Below are 17283 nucleotides of genomic sequence, written 5' to 3'. Positions count from 1 at the left end.
TATTGGTAATCTTTTGCTGGGAATTAATCTCAGTACTTCAGAGCATGTAAAAATCAATTTTCAGTGATCCCACTTAATCACACCTTACTGTCTTTGTTTTACATTTCCAGCTAGTGATTCCGCAGGGGTTGGGGACCAGTAGTAACAACATGTTATATTTTTTCGTCGTCTGACTTAACGATTCAGTGTTTCAGAAGACAGTACTCTAATCTTAAAGCTTTGAAGTGGTGGTATGGTCATTTTTTCTTTAGATTTTATTTGTGTGAATTGGCCTGGGCCCTACTTTATAACTAAAGCCTATGAACCAAATTTCTCTTTCTGGGAATATGTGTGACTACGGAGGAGTTCTCTAGTATCGTTTCCTCACATGCTCACGTTTTGTGCCTGGATTTTTATTTGTAAAGGTAACTGATGACACGGAAAGGTCAGTGCCATTGAAAGAAAAGTCTAATGTTACAGTTCCCCTAGAAACAAGAGGCACGGTTTGCCATGCAGGGTCACAGGACAAACACCAAGTTTGGGTCAGGAGGCAGAAGACGGGAACAAGTGATAGGTTTAGGCCGGAGCCATGATCAGGATTTTCTTGGGAAAGGCAAAGCAGGGCAGGGAGAACAGTTTAGGAATGGCTAGTGAATAATTCCAGGGCCTTAGGGCTACAGTGTGGGCTCCAGTTGCCTGATGCCTGGCCCTGGGATGATTGTGTTCTGGGGTGTGCAGGCCAGATGGAGGAGGTGTGGCTCCATCAGACCTGGTTAGTTTGCACATCAAAAGCATGCTGCAGGCTGAGTCCTTTGCAGTCTCTAAGAACTGGCTAGCCCTGAGAGGGCTCGTCTTTCCCCATCCAGAAAGTTTTTTTTTTTTTTTTAATTTTTTTTTAAAATTAATTAATTTATTTATTTATTTTGGCTGTGTTGGGTCTTCGTTTCTGTGCGAGGGCTCTCTCCAGCTGCAGCGAGCGGGGGCCACTCCTCATCGCCGTGCGCATGCCTCTCACTGTCGCAGCCTCTCTTGCTGCGGAGCACGGGCTCCAGACGCGCAGGCTCAGCAGTTGTGGCTCACGGGCCCAGTTGCTCCGTGGCATGTGGGATCTTCCCAGACCAGGGCTCGAACCCGTGTCCCCTGCATTGGCAGGCAGATTCTCAACCACTGCGCCACCAGGGAAGCCCCCAGAAAGTTTTTTTAAGATGTCAAAACATCATGATATATTGAAAATATGAAACATGATTAATACACATGTATAGACTGTTTAGCTCTCCTTTCAATTTTTGTAGTCTTTTAAAGCACCACATAATTTTTCTTTTCCGTCTTGAAAACCATTTAAAAGAACCTCTGGCCAAAAATGTTAGCGTTACTAGATATTATCAAGGTGTGGGAATATAAAAAATTTTAAGATGTAAATTATGAAAATAATGTTTTCTTTCACTAGAAGTGAGTTCTGACCCTTGCAGATCCCTCTTTCAAATGTTTAACTGAAAAAGGAAAGAAAATATCAGAGAACTTATAAGTAGCCTTGGTGAGACTTAAATCAACTCGTTTCACTATGTATAGATTCTACACGTTGCTCCTCCCAGTGGGCCATGTATTTCTCCATGAAAATCTGCCACCCCAAAATCATGGGTGATAAAAATATTTATCTCACTCAACCTCCCACCTGTTGTCAGTAGCTATTGCAAACTGGCCATTTTAAACCCTTTCAGTCCCTACCTTCTCTCAACCCCAGCAGCTAATCTCACCTCTCCCCTAACAGATAATAGAGCATTAGATGGGGAAACTCCGCTTACACACCTTCACATACACCCTTCCTCACCTCTTTGTCTTGGAAATTCCTGTCCTCCCCCTAACAAATCCCTTCTCTTACACTCAAGGTCCTTGCCCTTGATCAGATGCCTTGTTCAATACAGCTTCTCACTCCTGACACATATGGCTTTGCATTTAAACACATTCAAAGACTCCCTCTTCAAACAAAAATGCCTTTCCTCAAACCTTTGAACCCCTTGACTAGCACTAAATACTGTTCTTTCCTGTACTTTGTCTATTCTCAATTCACTGAAGCAGTAGTTTTTAACCCTGGCTGCACACTAGGATCATCTGGGGAGATTTTTAAAAACCCTAATTCCCTTGACTGAACCACAAGCCAATTACACCAGAATGGGGTAGTGGGACAGTCTTTTTAAAGCAAAGACGTGCAGCCAACGTGCAGCCGAGGCTGAGAGCCGACACGCTAAAACCTGGCCGCTACCCTCGCCGCCATTAAGATTGTTCTTGCTCGGTTCACCAGTGACTTCTGGTTGCCAAAATTTAGTCCTTAGGCTGATCTTTATGTCTTGATACCATATAACTGCTTCCTTTCTGGAATACTGACTCTTCTGACCCTGCTCTCCTGATCTTTCTCCTGCTTTCTCAGCCTCTCAGGCAGAGTGGTCGGTAGGTCAGTCCAATGCAGACTGAATGTCTGCCTCTGCCCTCACCTCCATTACTTCATTAATACCCATGTGCTAGTGAGTTCCTTTGCCATGCCGCCTTATTGTGCTGGCTTAAAGCACAGATTGGAGTGAAGCACTTCCATTCATTGATAATTATCGTAAACTGGGAAAGCCACCTCAAGGTGTCTGCTCCTTTCCTCACTTCTCTTTGCTCCTCCTTCAAGCCTGCTGTAGTAGGAAGAATTGCTAACCACACTAGTCAGTTTCTATAATGGATAGCCCCTATTTACTAGTGGGTGGAGTTGTTCTTCATGAAGAGTCAGGCTGAACTGTGGTCCCTTTTCTGCTTTCTCCTTTCCAGGGTCTTGGACTGGTAAGGAGGCCTGGGCCCACTTCTACATATAAGAAGGCTACCCCCCATCTAGTACTTGCTTCAGTTTTTCTTGCTGCTGTTGGTAAGATTTTATTTTGACTTTAGGGGAGAGACCCATTTCCTCACCTCTTTTTGACCTTGGGTGCCATGTTGGAGCTTACTTTATCAGAAAACTTTGTTGGAGTCTCAGGCATTCTCCCTACTAATAATGAAGTGGAACTTGATTTTCCACATCACTGCGTGCTGCCTTTGGAACTCTATGAAGGGGTTCCACCCTCACCAGAAGGGACTGTGTGTTTCTGGCTTCTTTACATCACTAGTTTCTGATTTAAAATCTGGGATAGGTGGATCTGATTGTCAGATGCCTATGTCCTAACTGCAGGAAGTGAGAATGAGGTTATCTGGAATGTTTAGCTTCCACTGGGGAGAGATGAATTCCTTAAACACAGTATGTTTTAATGTCTGGGAGAGCTAGTCCCCTCATAATTTTTCTTTTTCAGTGTTTTCCTGGCTATTACATGTTTGTTTTTCTATATAAACTTTAGTGTCAACCAGCGTAACTCCGTTTTTAAAAAGTGTGTTGATATTTTTATTGAGATCGTATCACATTTATTAACTAACTTAGAGAAAAATGACATCTTTACAATGTTGAGTCATCCTATCCAAGAACAGGGGATGTATTTCTACTGTTCAAGTCTATTTTTGTGCCTTTTAAAGACTGTTTTAAAATTTTCCTTGTATAGGTTTGTGTTTCTTGTTAAGTTTATCCCTAAGTATTTAATCTTTGTTGCTAGTAAATGGGGTTTTCGCTGCCATTATGTCTTCTACTTGGTTATTGTTCTTATATGTGAAGGCTGTTGATTTTTATATGCTAATTTTTTATCCTGCTAACTTACTGAATACTTTTACTTTTGGGTTTAGTTTTATCATTGATCGTTGAGGGTCCAAAAACATCTTTCTAAATGCACAAAGCAGTGGCAAGAAATGAAAGAATCTGTAGAGGTCAAAAAGGGATGTGAAAGCTCAAAACTTGGGAGGCAAGTAAGATGAAAGCCAGCTTTCAACCTGAAGGTATCTGCTGAGAGCTGGTCTCCTTGAGTCTCTGTCATGATGACTGTGATGCGTGCAGGAGGTAAAGCAGGGTCTGCTCAAGGCAGGGAGATCTGAGGTCTCCCACAGAGCGAGGACCCTCAAAGTACTACACTTACAGTGTAAGGGTAGATACTAAATAAACCCACCAAGCAGAAATAACAGCAAGGGAACATGCCTTTCTTGACCTTGGCCCTGGATGGAGGAAAAGCTTTTATTTTAACCTAAAAATTTTTAACAAGTTGCCCCTTATAGAGGTTTATGGCCCAAATTTATACTACTCGTGTGGTCCAAAATACTGCAAGTGGGAATTTAATTTACAATGGACCCAGGTAGGTGGTAACCCCAGATGACTGGCAGAAGCAAACACACATTCTCTCTGGAGGAATGAAACTTCAATCTAGGTATCAAAGAATTCCCACAGATAAAGTTACAAAGAATATGGGTAGCTCGCAGTTAAAAACCACAAACCAAAGAAGGAAATAAGTACCATGAGTGCAAGTCATCAGAAACAACATACAGGAGAATCAGACTCACAAACAACTTAGATATTGTACTTATTAGCACAGAATATAAACATGTTACACATGTTTTAAATATATTTCAAGAAGTCAAAGAGAGGCTTCAGAACACCAGGCAACAAAAGCATATACTTTTGAAAGGGGTTGATGAGAGTTAACATGTCCTACCGCCCTTTACTTTTTCAAGAGGAGAGTAAAGAGTCTTATTAGTTAGGGACCTTAGGTAAGTAGAGCTGTTAAAATATTTGGAGTAACTTTTAAAAGAATAAATATAAAGAATATAGCATTTAAACTAATAATGGATAAAAGGAATGATAAGAAAATAAATTAGAAAGTTAAGAAAAATAAAAAGTGTACAATAAGATGGAAAAAGGATTCAGATATAGTAGTAAATATAGTAGTAAAGTGTAAATGAATTACTCCAGTTGAAAGATAAAGCCTATAATACTGGACTTTTAAAATCCAGCTATATGCTCTTTATAAGAAACATATCTAAAACTTTAAAGAAAGATTGAAAAGGAAAAGGATGGAAAAAATATACGAGGCAGATATCAGAGAAAGTAAGGATAATCTCTACAAAATAATAAACATTGGTTCAATTACTGATAAATGGTTCAATTTGTCAGGGGGATATACTAATTCTCAACTAAGCTTAATAATATAGCCTCAATATACATAAGCAGAACTAAGTTTAAAATATACTCTTTCAGTAATTGAAATAAGTGGACAGAAATGGTTATGAATATAGCATATTTAAATAACAAATATGCTTAGTGTAATGGACATGAATGGAATCACACCCAAGAATATGAAGAATTACACATTATTTTCAAGCACAGATTGAACATTTATAAAAATTGACTCTTAGGCCATAAAGCAAACCTTAGTAAATTCCAAAGATTAGAGTCACATAGATCACACTCTAATCACAATTAAAGTAAATTTAAAAGACAATAGCCAAAAAGGGGGGGTGATTTTCTAATGCATTTAGAAATTTAATAACATATCTAAACCAATGAATCAATGAAAAAATCCTAATGGATATTAGAAAATACTTATAACTAATAATATAAAAATCTTATGCCTTAACACTCTTTGGATACAGCTAAAGGGATAGAGGAAAATTTATGGTCTGAAATGTTTTGAGTTAGAGAAGAAGAGAGGACTGAAAATTTATGGGGTAAGCATTCTACATTTACACTTACTAAAAAAACAACATTATTCTTCTAGAAAAGAATAATAGAGAAGGCAAAAGTAATAAAAGTTGTAAGATCAGAACTTAATGCTATAGAAAATGAACATATAATTGAGAGATCAACAAAGCCAGAAATTAAGACAAATAGTATAGGCAAATCTCTAACATCATTAATTAAGAAAAAATAGGGAAGGCACAAAAATATTAGGAATCAAAGGGGTATATAATTATAGATTTAGAGATTTAAAAGTTAATAAGGTAGTGCTATGAACAACTTTAGCCAATAAATTTTAAAGCTTAGACAAAATGGACAGATATCTAGAAAGATATGATTTACCAAAACTCAATTGGGAGAAATAGAAAGCTTGGTTAATCCTGTAACATTAGACAAATCTAGTCAATAGTTTAAAAGCTGAGACTGTAAGTTCTTTGTAGAAAGATTTTGTGTGATCCACTGAAAATGCTGGAAATGTCTAGCTCTTTCTGGAGCTAGGTATGTTAATTATAAAGTTCATTTGGAAGAACAAGTGTGCAAGACTAACCCAAGAAAACCCTTAAAAAAGAGCACTTGGGAGGGGAGGGTATTAAAACAGTCTCAAAAACTGCAAATGAGGTATAGGCACATGAATAGACCAGTGGAACACAATAGAAAATTCAGAAATAGACCCAATTGCATATGAAAATTCAAGGTACAATAAAGGTGGTGAGTTCAAAAACAGATACATAAATCAGTGGAACAGAATAGACAACCCAAAAATAAACCCACATACCTAAGGTCGTTTACCACAAAGGAGGCAGGGATATACAATGGAGAAAAGACAGTCTCTTCAATAAGTGGTGCTGGGAAAACTAGACAGCTACATGTAAAACAATAAGATTAGAACATTTCCTCACACCATACAGAAATAAACTCAAGGTAGATTAAAGACTGAAATGTAAGACCTGAAACCATAAAGCTAGAAGAGAAAATGAGCAGAACACTCTTTGACATAAATCGTACCAATATTTTTTTGGATGTGTCCCCTAAGGCAAAATAAATAAAAGCAAAAATAAACGAGTGGGACATAATTAAATTTAGGAGCTTTTGCACAGCAAAGGAAACCCATCAGCAAAATGAAAAGACAACCTACTGAGTGGGAGAAAATATTTGCAAATGAGATGACCAATAAAGAGTTAATATCCAAAATATGTAAAACAGCTCATACAACTCACCATCAAAAAACACAGAACCCCATTTAAAAAATGGGCTGGAGGGCTTCCCTGGTGGTGCAGTGGTTGAGAGTCGGCCTGCCAATGCAGGGGACACGGGTTCGAGCCCTGGTCTGGGAAGATCCCACATGCCGCGGAGCGACTGGGCCCGTGAGCCACAACTGCTGAGCCTGCGTGTCTGGAGCCTGTGCTCCGCAGCAAGAGAGGCCGCGATAGTGAGAGGCCCGCGCACCGCGATGAAGAGTGGCCCCCACTTGCCGCAACTAGAGAAAGCCCTCGCATAGAAACGAAGACCCAACACAGCCAAAAAAATAAAATAAATAAATAAATAAAAATAAAACCCAGCCAGTCATTAAAAAAAAAAAAAAAAAAAAAAAAAAAAAAAAAAGGGCTGGAGACTTCCCTGGTGGTCCAGTTCCCACGACTCCACACTCCCAATGCAGGGTTCGATCCCTGGTCAGGGAACTAGATCCCACATGCCGCAACTAAGAGTTCGCATGCTGCAACTAAAGACCTCACATGTCACAACCAAAAAAAAAAAAAAAAAAATTCCCCGTACTGCAACTAAAAAAAAAGAAGGGCCAAAGACATTTTCCAAAGAAGACATATAGCTGGCCAACATGAAAAGATGCTCAACATCGTTAATCATCAGAGAAATGCAAATTAAAATCACAGTGAGATATCACCACATACCTGTCAGAATGGCTATCATCAAAAATAACAACAAATGTTGGTGAGGATGTGGAGAAAAGGGAACTCTCGTACACTGTTGGTGGGAATGTAAATTGGTGCAGCCACTGTGGAAAACAGTGGAGGTTTCTCAAAAAACTAAAAATAGAACTAGCATATGACACAGCAATTCCACTTCTAGGTGTATATCCAAAAAAACTGAAAACACTAATTCAAAAAGATACATGCACCCCAAAGTTCATAGCAGCATTATTTACAATAGCCAAGATGTGGAAGCAACACAAGTATCCATCAACAGACGAATGGATGAAGAAAATGTGGCATAAATCTATATCTATAGCTCTCTATATATACACAATGGAGTATTACTCAGCCATGAAAAGGAATGAAATTCTGCCATTTGCAAAAATGTGGATGGACCTAGAGAGTATTATACTTAGTGAAATAAGTTAGAGACAAATACTGTATGTTATCACTTAGACGTGGCATCTAAAAAAATTAATGAATGTATATAACAAAATAAACAGACTCACAGATATAGAAAACAAACTAGTGGATACCAGTGGGGAGAGGGAAGTGGGAAAGGGCACAATAGGGGTAGGGGATTAAGAGATACAAGTTACTATGTATAAAATAGAGAAGCAACAAGGATATATTGTACAGCACAGGGAAGTATAGCCCTTATTTTGTAATAACTTTAAATGGAATATAATCTATAAAAATATTGAATCACTGTGCTGTACACCTGAAATATAATATTGTAAATCAACTATACTTCAGTAAAAAATAAAATAAAAGGTAGTGCCTTAAGTCAGTGGGGGGAAAAGATAGACTATAAAAGTGAATGGTATTGGGATAACTGGATAGCCGTATGGAAAACGAAAATTGATCTGTTCCTCATGCTATGGGCCAGGATAATTTTCAAATTTATCAGAGATTTAATTGTACAATATTAAACCATACAATTACTAGAAAAAATAAGATGAATTCCTCAGTAGGCTGGCTGGTCTAAATCTGTGAGTCCATTTTTGGGCTACTGAGAGCTAAGTAAGAATGTTTTTTTCACTTTTGAAGGGTTTAATAAACAAGGAGAAGGAGGAAAAAGACATGATCATATCTGGTTATAAACGCTAAAATATTTTAAATAGTTTTTTAAAGGTTGTCAACCCCTGCTGTGTAACATGGGAGTGAGGAAACTTTCCTAACAGTATTGGTTAATTATTGCATAATAACGCCACATGTCTTTCAGTCTCCTTGGATCAGTAGGAAAATATCCACCCATTTGGTGGAAGGGATTGTAATTCACATGGTAAAGCATGGGGATACAGAGAAGGGTGAAGAATTGGGGCCAATAATGTAATCCTCCAGACTAAGTATGACTTAAAAATCCAGATACAGCAGAGATATATTTGGCTATGCTAAAAAAACAAAAAACAAACAAAAAACATTCCTTTTGCATCTCAAACATAACAAAGTAAAGTAAAATACAAGTGATAACTGGGAAAACATTTTCAATTTATATCACAGATTAAGGGCTAATATCTCTAGTTTATAAAGAGCTTCTAAAAATAGAGTCAGTCTTATAGAAAATAGAGAAATGATTCAAACAGTTCACAGAAAAAAATGCAAATGCCCCTTAAACATATGAAAAGATGCTCAACTTTCCACAGTTGTTTGATTTTTACAACAACATAGTGAGGTGGATATTCTTATCACCCCTATTTTACAGACAAGAAAACTGAGTCAAAAAGAGATAAAGTGTCCTGCCTGAACTCAACTAATAAGTAATGGTGCTAGGATTTGAACCCAGTCAGGCGGGCTCTGGCTAAGAGTAGTTCACCATGACTAAGTGATGCTTATTTCAGGAACACAGGATCATTTAATATTAAGACTAACTGGGTGTTTCCTTAATATGATAAAATATGTTTATCTCAATCCAAAGCCAGCATCATGCTTACTTGAGAATTAGAGAAGCAATTTCCTTAAAGTCAGAAACAAGACAAAGATGTCCACTAATCATCACCATCATTTAAAATTGTTCTGTAGGACTTGGACAAAACAATTAGACAAGAGAAAGAAATTAAAGGTATAGAAATTAGAAGAGAGGTTAGACATAATTTGTAGATGATATGACTGGATTGTTTACTTAGAAACTAAGGAGGACTAACCAAAAACTTACAAACAATATAAGAATTTAATAAATTAAATTTGTACAAAATTAATTTTTAGGAAATAACCTTTGTATGCAGTGTCCAATTACATGCTCTAAGGAAAGAAAAGGCCATTTTATAATAGCAGAAAATAGAAGATATAAAATACTTAGGAATAAACTTAAGAAACATTATTTGTAGAAAACTTAAAAATGCTAATGAGGGACATAAAGCAAGACCTGAACAAATGGAAAGACATATTATGTTCTTCTGTAGGAACACTCAGTATCATAAAGATGTCACCTCTCCTTAATCTATAAATTTAATGTGATATCCAGTAACAATACCAATAGGATTAAAAAAAAAAAAAGATTTACACAAGCTGATTCTGAAGTTCATATGGAAAAATAAATAAACAAGAGTATCCAGGAAAGAAAAGGATGGTGATAGAGGGAGATTAACTCTACAGATATTTTAAAATTTGTAAATTTATAGCAATTAAAACAGTGTGGTAATAATTTGCGACTAGTCAGACAGATCAGCATAACAAAATGGTTCAGAAATAGACGTAAAACATATGGGAATTGAGTACATGATAAAGGTGGCTTTTCAATCAGTGGGGAAAAGATTCAGGAAGTGGGGACCACTGAATAGTGTTCTGGAAAAAAAAAAATAAACTGAACCCATACTTCACTCCTTACATCAGGACAAATTGCAGACAATTCAAAGATATAAACATAAAAAATGAAACTCTAAATGTACTAGGAAAGAGGACTTCCCTGGTGGTGCAGTGGTTAAGAATCTGCCTGCCAATGCAGGGGACACAGGTTCGATCCCTGGTCCGGGAAGATCCCACATGCTGTGGAGCAACTAAGCCCATGCTCCATAACTACTGAGCCTGCGCTCTAGAGCCTACAAGCCACAACTACTGAGCCCACGTGCCACAACTACTGAAGCCCGCATGCCTAGAGCCCGTGCTCTGCAACAAGAGAAGCCACTGCAATGAGAAGCTCGCGCACCGCCATGAAGAGTAGCCCCCGCTCGCCGCAACTAGAGAAAGCCCACGTGAAGTAACGACCCAATGCAGACCAAAAAAAAAAAACGTAACAGTCAAGGTAAATGTAAGTCAAGAAGTATTACTGAAGATAGAGGGTCAGTTCATAAAAATAAAAGGACAAATCTATCAGGAAGATATAATAATTTTGTATTTTGATGCACTTAATTCAGTTTTAAAAGCACAGTCACAGAACTATAAGGAACTGATGGTACAAAGAGTGAAAAAAATAAGAATATGGGAGATTGCAACAATATGAGTAATAAATTTCATCTAATTGACATACATACCACACTACAATCAACCTTGTCAGAATATGTATTCTTTCTAAGTATTCATAAAACATTTACCAAAATTTACCATATGCTGGTAAGTCCCAACAAATTCCAAAAGGTAAAACCATCCAAAACATGTCCTTTGACCAAAGTGGGATTAAGGTAGTAATCAATAACCAAAAGATAACTAGAAAACCCTCAAATATTTGGAAATCAAGCAATATACTTTTAAATAATCAATAATTCAAAAGAAATTACAATGGACATTAGACTATATTTTGAACTAAATGACAATAAAAATATGGCATATCAAAACTTGAAGAACAAAGCTAAAGCTGTACTTCAAGGGAAATTTATTTCTTTAAATCTTCATATAATAAAAGATAATAAAGGCTAAAAATTGATCTAAGTGTCCATCCCAAAAAGTAGAAAAAGAATAGTAAATTAAATCCAGAGATAGAAGAGTGGACAAAATAATGAAGGTAATAGCAGAAATTAATGAAATAGAAAAATGGATAAAAAAATCAACAAATCTAGAGGTAGGTTCTTTGAGAAGACCAATACAATGAATAAACTGCTAGCAAGGAAAAAAACTGCTAGATAAGAAAATAAAGAAGGAAAAAGGGACTTCCCTGGTGGCGCAGTGGTTAAGAATCGGCCTGCCAATGCAGGGGACGCAAGTTCGAGCCCTGGTCCAGGAAGATCCCACGTGCCGCGGAGCAACTAAGCCCCTGAGCCACAACTACTGAGCCCATGTGCCTAGAGCCCATGCTCCACAACAAGAGAAGCCACCACAATGAGAAGCCCACGCACCGCAATGAAGAGTAGCCCCCACTCACCGCAACTAGAGAAAACCCGCACATAGCAACGAAGACCCAACACAGCTATAAATAAATAAATAAATAAAATTTTTTTGAAAAAAGAAGATACAAATTATCAATGTCATAAGTAGATACTACAAATAATTTTATGCCAATAAATCTGAAAATCCACATGAAATTAAATTTCTAGGAAAACAATTACCAACTGAAGAGGAAAAAGAAAATCTAAATATTTTGTGTCTGTTTAAGAAATTGAATCTGTAACTAAAACCTTTGCACAAAGAAATTTCCAGGTCCAGATTACTTCACTAGCAATTTCTTCTAAACATTTAAAGAAATGACATTAATCTTACACAAACTTCCAATATAGAAAAAGAAGAGACAATTTCCAACTCATTTTGAGGCCACCATAATTTTAATACCAAAGGGTGACTAGTATGCTACAAGAAGGAAAATTATAGACCAGTATTTCTCATGAATATATTTACAAATATACTAAACAAAATATTATATGATTTATTTTAGGAATACAAGTTTGGCTTAACATTACAAAATCAAAGAATGTGTTCAACAAATGGTGCTGGGACAACTGGATATCCACATGTAAAAAAAACGTTGGATCTCTTCATACATCATGTGCAAAAATTAACTTAAAATGGATCAAAAATCTAAAAGTAAGAGGTAAAATATAGAACTCTTAGAAGAAACTACAAGTGTAAATCTTCATGACGTTGATTAGGCAATGGTTCCATAGATATGACACCAAAAGTGCAAGCAACCAAAGGAAAAATAGATAAATTGGACCAAAAGTTTAAACTTTTATGCTCCAAAAGACACTATCAAGTAAATGAAGAGATAACCCACAGAGTAGGAGAAAATATTTGCAACTCATATATCTGATAAGGGTCTAGAATTCAGAATATTTAAATCATTCTTACAATTAAACAAAAAGACATACAACCCAACTAAAAAAAAAAATATGGGCAAGGACTTGAATAAACATTTCTCTAAAGAAGATATACAAATGGCCAATAAGCACATGAAAAAATGCTCAACAGCATTAGTTACTAGGGAAATGTAAATCAAAACCACAATGATATACTGAGACAGACTGGGACTTGGACACTTTGCTGCATTGCTGCAGTGCTGCAGTGCTTGCACCTGGACACACCTCTCCTCAAGCAACAAAATACAGAGAAACTGTATGGGACTAAAAATAACTGTGTGCCTGTGCAATTGGGGCAAATTCAGGATCCAAAATATACAAAAAGACAAAAAACCCAACTGCCATTTCTGAAGAGCTGGGAGCAAAAACTGGGTATTGGGGGCAAAAGCAGGGTACTGCGCATGCCCCCCTGCACTCAACACCACAAAGGGGTGGGCAAACCACCTAAGCCACCCCTCTGGCCCGACCCTTGGACACACCCCTACCTTCACCCCGTATATGGAATGAGCTCCCCTTGCCCCCAGCAAGGAGTGAGTGAGGGAACCTGTTACTTGTTCTCGCTCCCTCCTGCAGATGACGCAGGGGCTCCAATAAAGCCTTGCCTGAATTTCTTGTCTGGCCTCAAGTCAATTTCTATTGATTGGGGAAGGCCAAGAACCCTGCTCAGTATCAATACTACTTCACACACATGAAGAAGACAGTAATAAAAAAAAAATACAGACAATAACAAGTGTTGACAAGGACCTGGAGAAATTGGAGCTCTCATAAATTGCTGGTGGGAATATAAAATGATGTAGCCACTTTGGAAAAGAGTTTGACAGTTCCTCAAAAAGTTAATCGCAGGTTACCATGTGACCCAGGAATTTTACTCCTAGGTGTATACCCAACAATTGAAAACCTATGTCCATATGTTCATAGCAGCATTATTCATAATAGCCAAAAAGTGGAAATAACCCAGATGTCCATTGACTAATGAATGGATAAACAAAAATGTGGTCTGTCCATACAATGGAATATTATTCAGCCATGAAAAGGAATGAAATAGTGATTCATGCTGCAACATGGATGAACCTTGAGAACATTATGCTGATTGAACGAAGTCAGACACAAAAGGCCACATATTATGATTCCACTTATATGAAATGTTCAGAAAAGACAAATCTATAGAAACAGAAAGTAGATTAGTGGCTACCATAGTCTAGGGGAGAAGGTAATGAGGAGTGACTGCTAATGGGTAGGGAGTTTCTTTCTGAGGGTGATAAAAATGTTCTGGAATTAGATACTAGTGATGCTTGCACAGCTTTATAAATATCCTAAAAACCACTGAATTGTACACTTTAAAAGGATGAATATTATGGTATATGAATTTTATCTCAATTTAAACATTAGTGTATTTAACCAAATTAGCATAAAAATGTAGAAAAAGAATAAGATCATCTCAATAGAATGATGTAGAAAAAGCATTTAATAAAATCAAATACTTTTCATAATAAATACTCATAACACACTAAGAATAGAAGGAAACTTCCTTAAGCTGGTAAAGATCATCTATAAAAATCTTACAGAAAGTATCACAGTTAATAGTGAAATATTGAAAGCTTTCCCCCTGAGATTAGGGATACCTCCTAATACTACTTCTATTCAATATTGTACTAGCGATCCTAACCATTGCAACAAGAAAAAAAAGTTATAAAGACTGGAAAGGAAGAAATAAAACTGTCCTTATTCACAGATAAAATTATTGTTTATGTAGAAAATTCTAAGGAATCTATAGTTAGAATTATTAAAAATAAATATAGCAAGGTCTCTGGATTCAAGAAATATATATTTCTACATATCTGCAAAAAACAGAAAATGAAAATTTAAAATACTATTTACAATAGCATCAAAGGTATAAAATGCCTGGGAATATATCTAATGAAAGATATGCAAGACCTTTACAGAGAAATCATTGAGAGAAAATTAAGAAGACCTTATGGAGAGAGTTGCTGTGTACATGAATTAAAGGCTCAAATATCAATTCTTTCCAAATTAGTCTATAGAAAGAATGTAATCCAGTCAAAATCACAGCATTTTGGCTGGGAGAGGAATTAACAAGCTAATTCTAATATTTATATGAAAATGTTAATGACCAAGAATAGAGAAGATAGTCTTGAAGGAACAAAGCTGGAAGACTTATGCTGCCAGGTATCAAGACTCCTTATAAGGCTATAGTGCTATGTGGTATTGGTGTACATATAGACAAGTAGACCAATGGCATAGAATAGAGACCAGAAGCGACCGACACACATACATCACTTGCTAAGGACAAAGGTGACTATGTAGTGCGGTGAGGAATGGATGAACTTTTCATAAGAGGTGCTCACTCAGTTGGATATTCACTTGCGATATAAATCTTGACCCCTATCTTAACCACTTAAACAAAACCAGTTCCATAAAGATTGCATTATAAAGGTGAAAGGGTAAAATAATAAAGCTTCCAGAAACAAACAAACAAACAGGAAAACACCTTCATTACCTTGAAGTAGGTAAATATTTCTTATGCAAAATAAAAAGTACTACCCAGAAAAATAAAGACTGATGCATTAGTTTATATTAAAATTAAAATTTTCTATTCAAAAGACCTCATTAAGAGTAAAAAAAGTCAGCCATGGGGTAGGAGATTATACTTGCAATACAAATATCTGACAAGACTTGCATCCAGAATCTATTTTAGAAATTGCTACAAATCAATTAAAACAGATAATCCAATACCAGGCAAATGACTTGTACAAAACATCACAAAAGAAGATATCCAAATGGCCAATAAGTGTATGACAGAGGGTTAAACATCATTAATCATTCATGAAATGTAAATTAAAACCACAAAGCCATACACACGCAACAGAATGGCTAAAGTTAAAGAGACTGACAACACTGAGTACTGGTAAGGATGTGGGGCAACAGACACTCCCCTAAACTGCTGGTAAGGGTGTATATGCAGCCACCGTGAATAGTTATTTGACAATATCCACTAAAGCTAAACATATGCAAACCTGGCCACCCAGCAATACCATTCTTAGGTATATACAAAATAGAAATGTGTACACATGTGCACCAAAACACATGCACATAGCAGCCCTATATAGCATAGCCAAAACTGAAAATGACACAAAAGTCCATCAACAGAATGAATTCATATATTGTGATATAGTCATACGGTGGAATACTACATAGAAACAAGGATTAACAAACTACATGCAGCAACATGAATGAAGGTCGAAAACATAATGTTGAACAAAGCAGCCAGGTACATGAGAACATATTGTATGATGCCATTTACATAGGGTTAAGAACGAGCAAAACTGAACTTTGCCGTTAGAAATCTTTCCTGTAGGTGTGAGTATAACTGAAGGAGACAGAAGGCCTCTGGAAGTTTCAGCAATGTTCTTGCCTTTGTTTAGAGGGTGTGATCTCTTTGTGAAGATTCATTGAGCCGTACATTTACAATTGTGCATTTTTCTGGAAGTATGCTGTAGTCAATAAAAACAACACAAAATAAAACAAAAAAAAAATGTTTGTGAGCAGGGGTGGTTTTGAGTGTAGGGTCATGTCTGAGAGCCAGGGCAGGGCATGTGTAGACCCCACTTTCCCCTGAAGCTCAGGACCTGGGCAGGAAGTACTACACAGAGGCCCTCCCTCCTAGACTGCCTTGAGAGGTCCTCCCACCCTGCCATTTGGGGATTCTTGAGAGACCCTGGCATTTCCTTTCAGGATAGGTCATGGGGCCATATATAATTCTCCATGTTGTTTTAAAAAGATCTTCCACAGCGAAGGCCATGCTGGGACTCAGTCCCCAGTCTTCTGGCCAGCATCTCTTCTGATTAGGATAGTAGCTGTCCCTGTAGGATATCCCTGGTGTGGGACTAAGCAGCTGCCCACAGATGTCTTTACCACCGCCCCCCTCCAGCTTCAAAGGGCCTGAGCACCTACCCGGTCAGTGTGGAGTAGAGGAAAGAGCCCAGGCAACAGGGAAGTGAGACTGATGGAGCCCCAGAGCCCAGGGGAGAAGGACTCAGGCAGAAGTGACGGTGACCAGCCAATGGGGGTAGAACCCAAGGCGTGAAGTTGAACCCCTGTGGGGAGTTGAATCCAGGGATGTGAGGAGACACTGCCTCAAGACCGTTCTAGGATGTTCATGATCCACAGCCCCTCTGGTGTGGATCGCTTGCAAGTCATTTGTGAATTGAGTAACATAAAATGAATCCTGTTCCTGCTAGGAAACATGCTTTTATTCTAAGAGACTTAAAAGTAGCTCATCTTTGTAACACAGATATAATCCTCTACATGTAGAAATGTGTTGGGAAAAGTACTGCTTGTAACTAGTGGAATTGGTATCCACATTGTGTAGGTATGTAAAACATGAGTTGCTCGATTCTACCTACAAGCAGAAAACAGCCTCCTAGTCCTGGCCACTCCGGTCATCACCGCAGGGACCCTACACAGAGTCTGAGAGTTGGAAAGCTCATTGGAGGTCACCTGGTCCAGCCTCCCCCAG

General features: G+C 37.5%; 1 protein-coding gene across 2 annotated transcripts in view; it reads left to right on the top strand.

Annotated features, from left to right (window-relative positions):
- The window catches only part of GPATCH2L (G-patch domain containing 2 like), a 64534-nt gene extending 60923 nt beyond the window's left edge, over nucleotides 1-3611 (top strand). For both annotated transcript variants that reach the window (XR_014261032.1, XM_082451738.1), the window contains exon 10: nucleotides 2785-3611. Coding sequence is in view for 1 of the 2 variants with exons in the window: in XM_082451738.1 (XP_082307864.1) it covers nucleotides 2785-2828 (44 nt within the window). In the remaining variant the exon portion in view is untranslated. The remainder of the gene's footprint in view (nucleotides 1-2784) is intronic.
- The last annotated feature ends 13672 nt before the right edge of the window (nucleotides 3612-17283 follow it).

The sequence above is a fragment of the Balaenoptera physalus genome (genome assembly GCF_965194825.1).
Source record: "Balaenoptera physalus genome assembly, chromosome: 2".
NCBI classification, from domain to species: Eukaryota; Metazoa; Chordata; class Mammalia; order Artiodactyla; family Balaenopteridae; genus Balaenoptera; species Balaenoptera physalus.
Note: the sequence above shows the minus strand (reverse complement) of the source record. Positions and strands in the feature narration are given on the sequence as shown.